Genomic DNA, 15,374 nt, shown 5'->3' on the forward strand with positions numbered 1-15,374 from the left:
CATGTTTGCCCTTTTGCAAACCTCAGGGCTCCTCCTAACCCCCTTATATTTCTTGCTTGTGCAGAAATGGTGCTGTGCCATCGGGCCCACAAATGGATCAGTCCTCAGGGAATGAGCAGTTTTTAATGCATATAAGGACCATATGCGATATGCTGACGTGTTTTAGTGCCACGAAGCATCTGTGTCATCAGAACTTTAGAGAAGATTTCCCCCACTGGGTTACTTCTGGATGTGTTAGGCTACAGGCAGCTTTGCCTTGATGGATAAGAATGTTGGGAGTTCCAGTCCAAGACATTCAGAAGGCAGCAGGCTGGGGAAGAGTGTAGTAGTGTATGAAAGTGTTTTAACACTCTGAGTGCTTAGGTTGTCTGTTCAGAAATGTTCTCTTGTAACTGGCTATACCTTCCTTTCCTGGGTTCAGCATTGTTCCTTGCCTTCGAGAAGTGCATATGTTGCTGCTTCTGCAGAGGAATTGAAAGACATTAAGTCCCTCTTGGAGGGTGGGGGAAGGAGGCAGTGCTTGTTTATGCCACAGCTACAGACCTTTTGTTGTGTTTTACCTCCCTACCTCATTAAGGAGTGGGGAAATGTCCTATGGCAGTTTAGCAAAGGTGAATCAAAAGGCCTTAGAAGTGCACTGTGAACACTGGTGTTATAGCTAAGATTAGAAGTGTCAGAATACAGAATGTAGATCCTTTACAGTAGATTTCCAAAAGACTCTAGAGTGAAAGTACTGATCATATGAGTAAATACACATGGTATGTTTTCCTGTGATTAATTTATCTTGTACCACCTTGCTTGCCTGTTTTTGGGGAACCTCTTACACCTGATGGAAATATAGGAAATATACCTGGCACATTATGGACCTAATAGGTGTGACACCATGTGCTTCATAACGTGTGTTTTGCTAAGTTCTTGGCCATATGTATGGGAAGTGCCATTTGGGTCTAGGGAGTGAAAAAATAGGCACTTTGCAAGTTACAGAATACAACACAGTTATCTGCTAATTTCAAACAGTGTGAAGTGGCCCTTAGATAGCAGGTGCAAGATGGAAGTTTTGGTTTTCACCCTATGTCATTTATGAAAATACCGTGGAAGAACATCCTGGGAATAATCTGCAGTGAGGTCCTCACAGGTGCTTTCACAAAATTGCCCACCTCTTCCCTCTCAAGCTGAATCCACTGGGGGTTCTTTACAGCATCTCACAGCATTCTTGTGCCTCTTCTGTCTATTAAAACCCTCTTGTTTTGAAAAAAGATGGTATCTGCAATACAAAAATAATAACCAAAGAGAACTATGCTGCAAAATTCTCTGTAGGAAACCCCAAATAATTTGCAGACTTCAATTTTTCAGTAGTCTTCTTTAACCCATTGAAGTCTCTTGAGTCATGGCCAGGTGCTATGGGCCATTTTTAAATTAGCCCATGTAATTGTAAACGCCTAGCATTGATTTTGTTTCAAAGAGTATTTTGGTCTTGTTTGGTTTCTTGTTCAAGAATGATTAAGTCACTCAGCTTGCACAGAGCTTCCAAATACCTGTTTGTAGGTGCAAAGGTTACATCTGCTACAAACAGAACATGGTACAGGGTGTGTTTGTGACTCTTTTCTCCCAACTTTGATAAGTTATTTAAAAGCAAATATCTGACACATTCTATATTTAGTGAAAAATGGAAAGTTTTATGTTGAATAGAGGAGAAGAACCTCATCAAGCTGGGAGTGAATGCTCAACTGGTCGTTTTTCTTGGTTGCAATAGTGTGGCTACTTCACATTGATTTCCTTTTACCCGTTTATACTTTGTGGGATATTGAATTCAAGGAACATGACTGAACGAAAGAGGAAGCCCAAGTTCTCCAGGGAGGAGCTGGACATTCTGGTCACTGAAGTGACTCGGAACGAAGCCAGGCTGTTTGGAAGGGAGACAATACGTCTATCCCATGCAGACAGGGACAAGATCTGGGAAGGGATAGCAAGAAAAATCACATCGGTGAGCCAGGTCCCCAGGTCTGTGAAAGATATTAAGCACAGATGGGACGACATGAAGAGAAGGACCAAAGACAAACTGGCCTTCATGCAGAGGTCCCTCTCCAGTCCCAGCAGCCCGGGGAGGCCCTCGGCCATTGTCCTGACCGCCCACGAGAGAGCCATCGAGTCGACGCTGCATTCGTCATGCCAGATACACGGCTTCCGGAGAGCGGATCTGGACGTGGTTGACAGCCCATCAACCAGCTGTAAGTATTACTTCTCCTCCTCTGTCCCCTGCTGCCCACAATCGTTCTGACAAAAAACTGTATGGTGCAAAAGGTCGTCCTTGCCTTCTAATGAAGCCATTCCCTCTGGCTAGTGTTCCTGTGTGTGCTTGGTGCTTTCTGCCCTGTTGCCTTCCTTGCTCCCAATTCATGAACCAATTATGTGCAACTGCACCTTGAAGGACATTTATGAGCTCTGATCCTTTGGAATAGTTAGCACAGCGTGTAGATAATTTGACTGTTCCCATGGTATGGAACAGCAAATGTGATGAGTACTCTGCCTTCCCTCTCTCTCTTTCCCTCACACACACACACACACACACACACACACAGAGAGAGAGAGAGAGAGAGAGAGAGAGAGAGAGAGAGAGAGAGAGATCCTCTCATCCCATCTCAAGGAAGAAAGGAAGTCTGAACCAAGACTACTTCATCAATAAATCCAGCATATGGGTAACTAGAGTTTAGTTCAGACATGGTCTGTATTGGGTCAGTAGTGTACAAAGGAAATAACATATGGGTTTGCCTTATGCACAGGAGCACATAAGAGCAGACTCTAATCTCATTTCTCCTTTTAGATACCAGCATACAGAATGCAGCTGTATATGCCCAATTTATGTGGTACTGCCTATGTTTGCACTTCACCCCATGTGAAGAATTTCCACATGGCTCTTACTGCTCATGATGATGCTTGGGGTTTTCCTGCTTAAAGCATTTTATCTGCAAATGTTCAGCTGGATACACACTCAATCATGCATGGAGTAAATCCAGTGAAATCAGCAGGATGGGTCCTGACTATTTATTTCAGTGGGTTATTGTGGATCCATCCCTATGATATTCATTCAGACTTCACAAATGCATGATATGGACTGTTTCCATTGCTTTTGAGGAAACTAACAATTGGTTATAGCAGTTTATACTATGGTTCAAACCTGGGAAAAGTTTCAGAAGCTCATAGGCTGCACAGTCAGCAAGGTCCTCTGCAGTTGTCCCTGTGAGGTGGTGCAAGGGTTTTAAATCTCATTAAGAAATAGCATTACAATATGATGAAGCAAGGCAGAGGTCTATGGCTCATCACTTCATGTTCAACTCTAGATTGGACCACTAATAATTCTATATGCTGAACCCTGTAAAAGTTCTTGCCATAAATCTTCCACAGAAGTATAACCAGACTCCTCTTTGCTGCTTTTATTAGCCTGTATTTATGTGGAACTTGATACTCTAGATTATGTTTGATTGGGAGAAAGGACACAAAGCATTACACCAAGTCAATTTTCACTGGTGAATCTTCTTTATCCAAGAAGGAAGATTTGTGGTGTGTTTGCAGTGGAACTGTTGGTATAGTTACTTGTGAGCTATTGCTTCCTTCACACACACACAGACACACAAACAGAGAAAGCGGGGTGGGGGGTGGGTTCATATATAGTTGCCTTTCCATTCCATCAAATGTTGATCCATGTATCTCAGAGAGGAGCAATGTCTGGCTGTCCAGATGTTATTGGACTACAATTCGCAGGAATTCTCTCCATTGTCTGTGTGGGTTAAGTCTAATGAGAGTTGCTCTCCAACCACATCTGGAGGACCACATGCTGCCCACTGTCTATTGCAGGTTTCTCCAGAGTCTTTGTCAGAGGCTTCTTCCCACCTTGCTACTGAGAGCCTTTATCTGGTAATGCTTCATACGTTCTGCATGCAAAGCATCAATTTGGCCACTGAGCTGTGGCTTACTTTGGGATATGCAGTCCTATAAAATGTTGAGAGAGTTTGCTTAAGGATGCAAATTCTTTCCACTGGGGGAGACACAAAAGAAAGTTCCCTGCAACTCATGCCACATGTGTTGACACTGGAAACTGGTGATATATAACCAACAGAATGCGATTGCATTTTTGTGTTCACTTAGGAGTCTTCTTAATAAACCTTTAGTGTGCATATTCTCAGTTTCATTGATATTTTGTTCCCTAAATAGTAATTTCCATTTGCAGTGCACTTAAAAACTTCAAAACAGAGATGGTTGTAATTTAGTGATACCAAGCAAAGTTCATTGTACGAATATAATAAGTTGCTCCAGTCCTGTTACGGTGTTCAAGGTACAAATGGACACATCTCCAGGCTGCTCAGAGTGGGGCACTGCCTGCCAGAACATCTTCTTGTTTGCAGCTTTTGGTAATATGGCCCAGTTACACTGGGTACTCTGCTTAGATCCATGATTGTCATTGTCTCAGCCAAATTGGTTCTTCTATGGCTAGATTGTCTCCTGCATTGAACATAATATAGCCACATGTGATGTTTAAAAGACTCTTCCAATAGTCTAAAAAAGCTTTTGGATTTTTACCAGTGTTCCCAGTTAAATTTTTATTTCTCCTGACAGAGAAATTCTCAAAGGAAGGTCTTCAGGCAAATAATATGATGTTTCTTTTTCTGTTTCCAGCTGACGAAGGTGTAGAGGTGCCAGGCCCCTCACGGCAGCATCGCTTCTCATCATTGCAGAGGACTATAGAAGAAGTGGACCACCTCTCCATGCCATCTTTCCTTCATTCGTCGTCTTTGTCAGATCATTCAGATATGATAAACCAAACGCAGGAAGCAAAGCACCCAAACTCATGTTCCCAGTCCTCCAGAAAGCCCCCTCGGCCATGTGCACGAAGCCCAACCATCTCTGGCTTTGACCATCAGCTCTTCAACTCCACCCTCCAACAGACTGAACTATTCAGGCAGTTCTGTCAAGAGCTGGTGACAATCCACAGAGACATGGCAAATCATATGCATGTGATCAGCCAGGGGATGTCTGACCTGACTGGACAGGTCAGTCAGATGTGCCACACATTGGCCAAAATTCAGGATGAGCTCCAAACTTTGAATAAAGGTCAGGTGCTTTCTGCTAGCCAGGGAATTAACTTGCAAACAGCAGTATCAAAGAGCTCTTCCGAACCCAAGGCAGGGATTAGCCAAAGTTATCCCAAGCAGACTCCTCTTACTCGGACTACTAGGTCACGGAAGAGAAAGCACCACTTCTAGCTTCTGTGGTATTTTTAATAGCTTTTGTTGAATTAGCAAATACTCCCTAGCATGATTATGGGGAAGTTCAATGAGAGTTCCCTTTTAAGAGTAATATAAATCATGGCAGTTTTGCTCTATGCACTTGGAGACATAGCACCTGACCTGTAGAACACATGCAAAAGAAGCTGTGAAGCTACTTAAATAAAAAGATATGAGATATAAAGGCCAGAAGAAACTTCCACCTTACAAGGCCCAAGGTGCATATAGATTTGTTTCCTCGACCTTTTTTATGCTCAGGAAACGTTTAGGCTTTGTATTTATATAATTGCACTTCAAATTTAAAAAAAGAAGCCACAAAAACACCATCCTCTCTCATTCTGCTCTACTTCTGCAAATGGCACTATATAGGTGTGGATCTAAGAAAACTGAAGCACTCTTACTGCAATAAAAGTCTTGCAAAAATGGCTTCGCTTTCGAAATAGGATGTTTTGGTTTTATGCAGGAGAGCACCTCTGTTGGCCTTTCTTTGTATCTGCAGTTCTTCAGGATATTACTAGTGCTGTAAGTCTAACCGTTACAACCAGGCTGTACCATTTTTTTAAAAGCCTGTGTCAGATGGAGAATGGCTTTTGCAGATGCAAGTAATTGGAGCATGTTCAAACGCTGCAATGCTAGTGTTATTCTTCTGACTTCATCGGAATTGCTGTTTGGTTAAGGCTGTGGGTTTTGGGATGTATGAAATTTGTTTCAGTTCATTTTTGATCAGGATTTATCCAATTTGTACTTTCCAGAATGAACACAGACGTAGGGTTCCAAGCTTGCTAACAGCATGCATACATTTGAAAAATGTGCACAAGCACACTTTAATCAGTGGGAAAAGAAGGCATATATTTCAGAGTTGTGCACAGTGAGTGTGTGTGTTTGGGAAAATATGCACAAAAATGCACAGGAATTTCCATGCCAAAAAGAAAATACAAAGATAGCATTCCCATACAGACATGAAATGAAATGTGCTTTAAGGCAGAATTTGAAGAACTTTGACAAGCTTGAATTTTTCTTATATGTACAATGCTATGTAGGTTACAGGCAGCACAATGCTGTCTTTTAATCTCCCTGCTGTCTTACCTCAAATTTGCTTATTTGCATTTTCTTTAGCCAGTTTACTCATTAACATGGGGAATGCCCAAGCATCACACATGGCCAGAAGGTGTGTTGCTGCCCTCCAGATGGCTTGGAGTACAACTTCCCTCAGGCCCTGTGAGTTTGACTACTGGAAGCTGGTGGTAGAAGTTGAAGCCCAAAACATCTGAAGGAAGGGGAAGGGTGCTCTAGTAGATCTGCAATGTAGCTTTCTCTGGCTTGTTAAGATTCAGCTCTGGTTCTGAAATCAGCTATTTTAATTGCATCTGCTTTTAGTCTGTATACTAAAACTGTATAGATACTGTACCTTTTCACACTTGGATGTCTTCTCCTGTTTCATTCTTGCATCTGTTCCACTGCCTGTATGCAGTACTGTGTGCTACCAACTGTCAGATATGAGAGTTGAGATACAGCTGCAGGAAACCAGGTTTCACAAAGCCCTTTTGGTACTGAACATGAGAAGACAATTTTACAGAGCAATCCTGGGCAAGTCTACTGGGAAGTAAGTCCCCTGGGGTTCAATAGGCCTTCTTGCCAGAGAAGTACATATGTGGTTGCAGACTTCATAAACCTGTGATCAGACTGGTTTTAAAGCTATCAGAGGAAACTGCACATTTATAGCATTGGTGTCTATTTACAGGGAACCAAAATCCATGTAGCTTAAGATGCGGATCACTGTTGCAAGAATTAAATGGATCAAGCATTGATATACTTTTGAGACAGGCATAGCACCAGTTACTTATCAATTAGGGTGAAGACAATAATGCACAGAATCTGGAAGCCAGATTCTCAAAACATTCTATCACTGAATGGGGAGTAGGTGGGTTTTGCTCCCTGCAGATTTACAATTTAGATTGTACACATCTTGGAGCATACCTCTGCCTTTTGTTTGGTTAACTCTATGAAGTACTATGTTCCTTGATGGTTCTATATAAATTAACCAGCATGTATTACTAACATGCCTGCACACACACACACACAGCTCATTAGGATGAATACGGTTGCTTTACTTTTTTCTTTCCAATGCTTGTGAGGTGACACTGATGAAGTTGCCGAAATGGCTTTCTGGATTGTCTTCTGAGCAATGCTGCTGAGAACTGAGCCATGTAACACAGCAGTTAGCATTCCCACCTGCCACTGATCTTTTCTGAAATGCTTAGATGTTCAGGGTATCTGGGATTTGTACTCTCTGATGCTCAAATAACACCTAAATGGGTGAGCTGGGACATTTCCTTGAGTGGAGGGCAAGAAATCTAACCCTGAAAGATGGGGAACATGAGTACATGGGGGTACACAATACTAACTCACCTGAGCAAATAAAAGTATAACCCACAATATACTTTTCTATGAGGAATAAGCAAACAAGGGATGAGTTTTCTGCTCTGCGAAAAGCTTTCTCTGTATTATCCCACAAGGGATGCTTCCTTGTATGTGGTTGTTTAAATCTGGCATGTTTTAAGTGCCCCTGTTGGACTATATTGCTGTGTTCACCCTAACAGTTATATATAATGGAAATGTATGTTTATGGCTATTTTTCTTAACAATAAATATATAATACAATAAATTCAAACTCTTTGTTTGGCTACTTGTTCTTTTCTCTCCATGTGTGTCCAGAGTTCTACTCTAGTGTCCTGAGAAGCTTTGTTCCTTATCTACTGCAAAATAGCTGCAACATTTCTATCTCTTCCTTGCCTGTGATGCTTGTCTGGCTGGACAACAGTGTCAAATCTCATTTGCTACTTTTGCTTGCTTGTTTGTTTCCATTTCTATACTGCCCAATAGTCAAACTTCAAAGATGATGAACAGAGGGAAAGTTTGGTGTTCAGTGGCCCTGGTATTATTCTAGAAAACATATTTCCATGCAAATACTGTGAATCTGCATAGTTTTACTGATATGCAGAACAGGAAATTTAAGGAGGACACTTTTCCAGTTTGCAGACCCATAATCTGCTTCACGAAGTCAATACCGTGTCTGATCCCATATAGCCTAATAGGCACAATAGGTAAGTATACGCAATCATGAATGTGTAAGTTTGAAATAGAAAATGTCTATTTACGAATATAGAAGGAATTCTGCAATCATGTGTTAAACTCAGCTTATTGTGCAGTATCAAAGGCCTCTTTCAAATTTATCTCAGTGTATTTTGCATGTACACACGGACAGGCAGACAGCCAAGGGCACACACACACAATGCACAGAAAATTGATCAATTCCTGCAAATAAATTAGCACAAACTCTTCATGAGCAATTGGGCACTGACCACTTCTTGTTGGCTTTCTTAGGCATCTGGAAAAGGGACTTGGATATTTGCTTAAATCAGATGGGCAACTTGTGGACATCCAGATGTTTGCAAGTCCCATCATCTCACCATTGGCTGTGTTCACTAGGGCTGATGGGAGTTGCAACCCAACAACATCTGGACAGCCACAATTTGCTCATTCCTGACTTAAATGTACATATGGAACCATTCAATTTAGAATTGGTTCTAAGAATTTTTAAAGTAACAACCAGAAAACAAAAACCTGGACAAGGCAATTTCTGTTTTCATCTTTAAGCAGTTTATCTCATTGTAACAAGTACCCGAAACTGAACCTGGAAAAAGATTGGATCTTGAGAGTTGTTATTCAGCTGGAATGATACTGTCTTTCCCCTGGCATAGCAGTTCTTGAAAATGAAGCCAGGTTGTGAGGCATAACTGCAAGATCAGAACTGATTCCTTTCTTTGTTGCTGATTCCCCAGTTGGGACCTCCTGAATGCTTTTTCTGTGCTCACTAGTTTCCTGGGTTTAGTGTATGTATCTCCCTATCAGTAAATCAGATACACAGAGGGAAACAAGCAGTCTCACTGGAATGTCTAAGTAATTGCCTGCACATGAGTTGCATGTACATAATAAATCAGTTGTTAAATTGGACAGAGGAGAACTAGATTTGAGGTGGGCAAATGAGTACAAGCCACTCATGCATATCATTCTAAAGTGCCTATATCAATTCCATGTACACCCCATTCTAAATTGTTTCTCTTCCAGCACCTCCTTTTCTCATTACATAAAGCACAATGATTGGGAAGTCTGTAGTATTAATTTGCTCTCTTTTGATCCATGTTTTGTGTCTTGGAGAAGTGTACTTTATAATATGAGCATGAATATAAAATTTGGCCCTTGCACAGACTTTATGAAGATACCTGTTACTTCTCTAAATGCTTATACCAAGGAATGCCACAGTTGATTAGAGACTGAGTAGCAAGGTAGCTCAGAGGTAAAGTAGTGAATGAGAACATTCCTGATTCAAATCTTGTTCTTCCTGGGAACTAAGTGGGTGACATCCAATGAGCTTTTTCAATTTATGGGATTATTTTGATCCATAAAAACTTGGGGGAAGGGAGACATTTCCTTGTAGCACTGTGCATACCCTCAAAATTTGATCTGGAAGACTGTAGAACCATCTGTAGTATATTTTCAGGGGTGTGAAATTAGTGGGAGGAAAGAAGGAAAAAGTCCCATCCTGTTAGCAGACTTTTGCTCACACAAATTTGGCTTTTACTAGGTTTTCTTATGCTAATCATAATTTGCCAGCCCCTTTACCTGCCGTATGGGGAGACAACATGTTGCAGTGGTTAGAAAGTCAGGCTGTGACTGAGGAAGCCTCAGGAATCCCCTCAGCCATGAAGTCTCACTGGGTGTCACTGCACCAGTCAATATTTCTCAGTCTATTCTACTGCAGAGAGTGCTTGTGAGAATGAATTGCAGATTGCACAGGGAGAAGGAACTAAATAGGCCATCTTGACCACCTTGGAGTAAGGAAGGCTTGGATGTAGTATGAAAATATGGAAAGATAAAACTAACTAGGACTGTCAGATGAATTACCAAGAGACATTTCAAACATTTTAAACTGCAAGCAGTAAAAATTAGAATTATCCATGATTTTGAACTTTAATTTGGTGACTTGATAGTGAAGATATTTGGTTCTTCTGAAGTTATCAGAATGGCATCTATCTTTAGAAGAACCATTTTTCCCAATGTAGTTTGTCTACTTGTTTTGCACTGATACAGTGCCAATAGTGTGGTTGCTTGATAATAGCCTTCCTCCTTGAATTGCTACAGTATAAGAAACCAAATTGCTGCTAAAGCTGTCCTCCAGTGACACAGAAATAAAAAGGTATTACACAAGAAAGCAGAAAAATAAGAGAATTTCCTTTCACTTGCTCTACCATGAAAGCTTTCCAACTCTGAAGCCCCAAATACAAGCACTTTTGGGGGAGGGGGTGAAAAACTCAAGAAGAGCCATGCTGGAGCACATCAAAAGCTTATCTAGTCCAGGATTCTGCACAGAATCCGTGGCCAACCAAGGCTGTATATGCCTGAACCTGGAAAAAAATGTGCACTATGGAAAATTAAAATCATCAGGAAAAAATGTGCACTATGAAATTAAAAAATGCATTTTTACACTTTAGCAAGTAAGAAGAAATATGCATTTGGGCATGCACCTAAAAATCACACTGTTCCCATTTTTAAAAAATCAAACACCAACAAAAGCTTGCATGCAGAAACAAGAATGAGGCAAACTGAGTTTTGAAGTGGACTCTGCAAACCTCAACAAGTCCAAGCCTTGCTGATTCACTCATCCCTCCACAGCAGAGCACAGTTTTCAGATCCTCTGATCATTCTCACCTTGCAACTGCTGCAAATGGCTTCCTGATGACAACTCTTCCACAATTGGAAGAATTAACCCCAAGCATAAAGTGGCAAGAGAAGCAGTAGAGTCCAAGCGGTCAGTTTCTGCAATTCGGGCCATTGCAAACATTTTACAAAGATGCATTTGCTTGTAGCTGGTGAAGTGCTCTGATAGCACTGATGGTAATTAGGTGTCCTCCCATGCAAACACAACAGACATGTACCAGTCTTAAGAAGGTGTTTAATATTCCTTAGGCGTGCATGTTATTTTCTAGTAGCTCTTGTCAGTTTGCATGTCATTATTCATGCCATCCAATGCGCCTGTTTTCTGTGGCTCCTTTGAAGGTCACCTCTACTGTGACTCAAGCTAAGGTTTGTTTAATTGCTACTAAGCCTGCATGTGAGTCAAATCCTTCCTCGTCCTTGTCCTCAGGTATGTGGCCATATCCCGAGAGGAGAGAGAACAGAACCTGATGGCCTTCCAGCACAGCGAGAGGATTTACTTCCGGACTTGTCGGGACATCCGGCCAGGGGAGAGGCTGAGGGTCTGGTACAGTGAGGATTACATGAAGCGACTGCACAGCATGTCTCAAGAGACCATCAACAGAAACCTCACAAGAGGTGGGTGTCTTTCCCGTCTTTATTCTTTCTGAATTAAAAAAAGAAAAATGCCAAAATTGGAATGATTATGAAGTTCCCAAAGGAACTGATACAAATAACTGTATTTATACATCTGTATAATATACCAAGAAAGAAAAATCCAACATCATCAAACAATAGTTTGAAATGAACAGAAAACCCCACTGAAGTAAGTTAATCCAATAGGACAATTTGGGGAGTATTTGATTCCATTAGCCTGAAATGAATGTCCTTTGCTTGACTGGATTTCCTGGCTTGCAGAACATTTACCCCCTTGCAAAGTATCTGTAAGAACTGATTAATCTTGCCACCATGTTTTTCTGTGACAAAGAGTGGCACCTGTTAAGATGCATTGGGTACATCTGACCAGGGTTTTATAAGATATATGGGAATGCTCATAAGATGTGCATATAATCCTGGGGGTGGGAGTTGCTAGAGCAAATCAAGGGTTTCTGTCAATAATCAAGACTGTGACCTTGGCAAAAAATAGGGGAAAAATAGGAACGTTGAATTTGCAGGAGGCTCATCTGAGTTTGTATTGATATGAATTCAAGGTGCAGATTCTGTTTAAAATATTTTGGTATGGAACCATAAAAAGAGTGTATCTATTAGTCCTGAAATAGCATTCGAAAATGTGCACAAGCACTTACTGAAGCACACGTCTATTGAACCTACTTCATGTCTGTGGTGATGTTTTGTGGCCTGAGTCTTGCTTCCTTCTCATTTTCCTTAAAAGAACTTTCCCTAAATTGCCAGCAGGTTTCAGTGATGCAGGAATTAAGAGAGCAAAGCTAAAGGAAACGATCGAAAGAGTTTTGCGGTTCAGTTGAAAGGAATAATCTATTTCTGTTTAATAGCTAACCTGGGCAAGATCATATGAAATACAAAGCAGACATGGTATTAAGATTCAAACACTTGACATGTCCAATTAAAGGATCTCAGGTTAGGGAGGACAGGAGATTCATTTTTCTTAAATCTTCGAGAGCTGTTGACAGTCTTGAATTTGGACAGGCTTATAGTAAGACTCAAGATAAGAAAGGTTCTTTTCTATGCCAGCATTATCTGCCGCTAAAACAGAAATGCAGGAGGCTGATCCTACCAATTGGATTGGGCCTTCTGTGCAAAAGCCATAGCAGTTTGGTGTGCCATACAACAGGGCAGTGATGTGAGAGATGCTAGGAACTGAACGTGCCGAACGTGAGGACCTAGGAGTGTTTTAAAACACACACACAAATAACCATCAATGTTTGTTCCATCATGTCTCAGCAAGCCATGGCAGGAAATCCTGGGCAACTGTCTCATGCATAATCTGGGATCAGTATTCTGAAAACATGTCATTCTTTTGGTCAAGGCAATGCTATAGATTATGCACTTCCCCACACTCACTATGCATGAGCATAGAAATTGTCCCTGGGTTCTAAATACAGCATTTGTGCCAATTTTAGGTTTAAAATATGTATCTAATTAAAAATGACATATATAGAATACACAGCCCTGATTTAATGAGTGCTTCTGTTTAAGAATCTGGTATGAAATTTTGATAATTTATGACAAGAAAGGAAAAACTAATTAACAAATATTTATGTCTCAAGATCTACATGGTAGATACTTGAAGGATGAAATTGCTGGTCTCCTGGAAAAAAATATGCAATTGGTTACTAAATCTGCTTCTATGCTAGAAGATAATAGAGTAGTCAATAATGCTGGTTTTTAAAATAAGATTTAAAGGAACACCAGGATATTCCAGGGCAGTTAGCCTAATGAGAATGATTAAGAATATGAAAGAACAAGCCCCCCCCCGCCTTTTTTTGATAGGACTCAAAATGGCTTCTGCAATGGGCACTCCTGACTTACCAGCCTTGTAGTGTTCTTTAGAGGGTAAACAAGTATTTGGATAGGGCTGATAGATAATGTACTTAGATTTTCAAAAGGCCTTTTAAAAAGTTCTCAGCAACAACCTCTGAGAAAAATCCTTAACAGGAAAAATCCTCTTATGGGTCCATAAATGGTTAAAGAACAGGAAACAGGATAGGAGAAAACACAGTTCTTGCAATGGCAGGTAGTGAGCAGTAGAAACTGCAGTGTTCATAAATGATCTGGATTTGGGTGAGTAAAGGGGCCACTCTTGGATTATAGCTGATTATTCAAAGAGGATGGCAAAGTGCAGGTTTGTAAACAGCTGCAAAAGGTTATTGCTAAACTGGGTGAATAAATAGTACAATGGCTAATGAGTTTCTGCATAACTTAGTAATGCAGAGTACACGCTGGGGCAAAAGGCAGGAAAGACATCTTGGATCTGTGGTGAATAGCTTAATGAAAATGTCATGTGCAAGTTGCTGGTGCTTCATGTGCAAGAAGCCCAAGCTGGTTTTCGTTTTTTTTAGTAAAGGAAAGAAAAATAAGCACACAGTTTGTAACATTTACAATACACCTGTTATCCCAGTACAGCTATCGTGAAACTGGAAAAAGAGGGTTTCATTTGCAGAAAGGTGGTTTCATTCCAGGTGCATATGCATGGGACATTGTTACGGGGTGGGGAGAAGGAGGCCTTACAGTGCAACCCGTGCTCAGAAGCAGGTCCCACTGGATTCTGTGGACTAAACTCCCTTGAAAATTAAGGTTTGGGATTGTACCCTGCAACTCTGATTTTGGATTAAGCCCAGTTGAAATCAGTGGAACTTTCTTCTATGTAAGTCTGCATAGCAGGAAATGGTGAACCTCTTCTAGCCCAAGGGCAGAACTTAACAGGAACTTAGTTTTTTCAGTAGTGAGTGGGGCTAAAGAAAAAATGCAAAGAATGCCATCCTGTTGTATCTCTTATTGCCAGTAAGGAAGCCCTGGAAGAAGCATTTGAACCTTTTACAATGTGGAAAAGATGCACAAAAGCTGAGAAACCCCCAAATGATTGATGGTTTGGAAAAAGAGATTGTGTAGGGATGGGGGCACTCTTCCTATAGTACACCCTTCAAGGTTGTCAGCTCAGATTCTGATTCAGAAGTGGAAGAGAGTTGGGGTTTGAATTTGCAGGATCTGAAGACAAGCCTGGTAGGCCCTGAGAACTAGACAGTTTCAAATTTGGTGGGAAATTCTAGTGAGCAAGCTAAGATCACGCTGAGATGGGTGAGAATATACTTAACATCATTAGTCCAATCATACAGCATCAGGCTCAGAGGACAAACCAACTAAGAAGCATCAGATCTTGGAGGCAGTTGGCCCATAAGCAGAATGTTCCATCTTGAATGTGGGGTCAGCTCTTCTCAGTTTGAAAGGGAGTAATGGGTTTCAGTGTAGACTCAGCTTTTCATAATCAAGACACATTTCTCTAATGACCGGTATTCAAACTTTCCTTGGGTCTTGTTACTGACTTCTGCAGTACTCTTCCTTTGTAGTACAACCACTCACACTGGTTAGTTTTAACATAATAAAGAGTATTAATTAGAAAGACTTTATCCCGATGGAGCCATGGGAAAGGGTGTGGCTAATTAGGGAACTCCTGCTGGCCAAATTGGGAGTCCAGGAGACTGGATTTTGCCCTGGGCCTGAACTTTTCCATCCCTATATATAGGACTGTGCTTTAAGGAAGACCATGTAGAAGTATTATAAAATTAAGAACAGGGTGGGCAAATTGTAGACAGAACTTTTCTCCCTCCTTCGTGACAGTAGAATTTAGAGTTATCCAATTAA

At 41.0% G+C, this 15,374-nt stretch overlaps 1 protein-coding gene across 2 annotated transcripts in view; it reads left to right on the forward strand.

The window, feature by feature from the left end:
• The window catches only part of PRDM11 (PR/SET domain 11), a 60,419-nt gene that overhangs the window by 29,391 nt on the left and 15,654 nt on the right, over nt 1–15,374 (forward strand). For both annotated transcript variants that reach the window (XM_044437150.1, XM_044437151.1), the window contains exon 6: nt 11,485–11,672. In XM_044437150.1, coding sequence (XP_044293085.1) covers nt 11,485–11,672 — 188 coding nt within the window. The remainder of the gene's footprint in view (nt 1–11,484; nt 11,673–15,374) is intronic.

The sequence above is a fragment of the Varanus komodoensis genome, unplaced genomic scaffold, assembly GCF_004798865.1.
Source record: "Varanus komodoensis strain SLA01 unplaced genomic scaffold, ASM479886v1 scaffold3, whole genome shotgun sequence".
Classification (NCBI taxonomy): domain Eukaryota; kingdom Metazoa; phylum Chordata; class Lepidosauria; order Squamata; family Varanidae; genus Varanus; species Varanus komodoensis.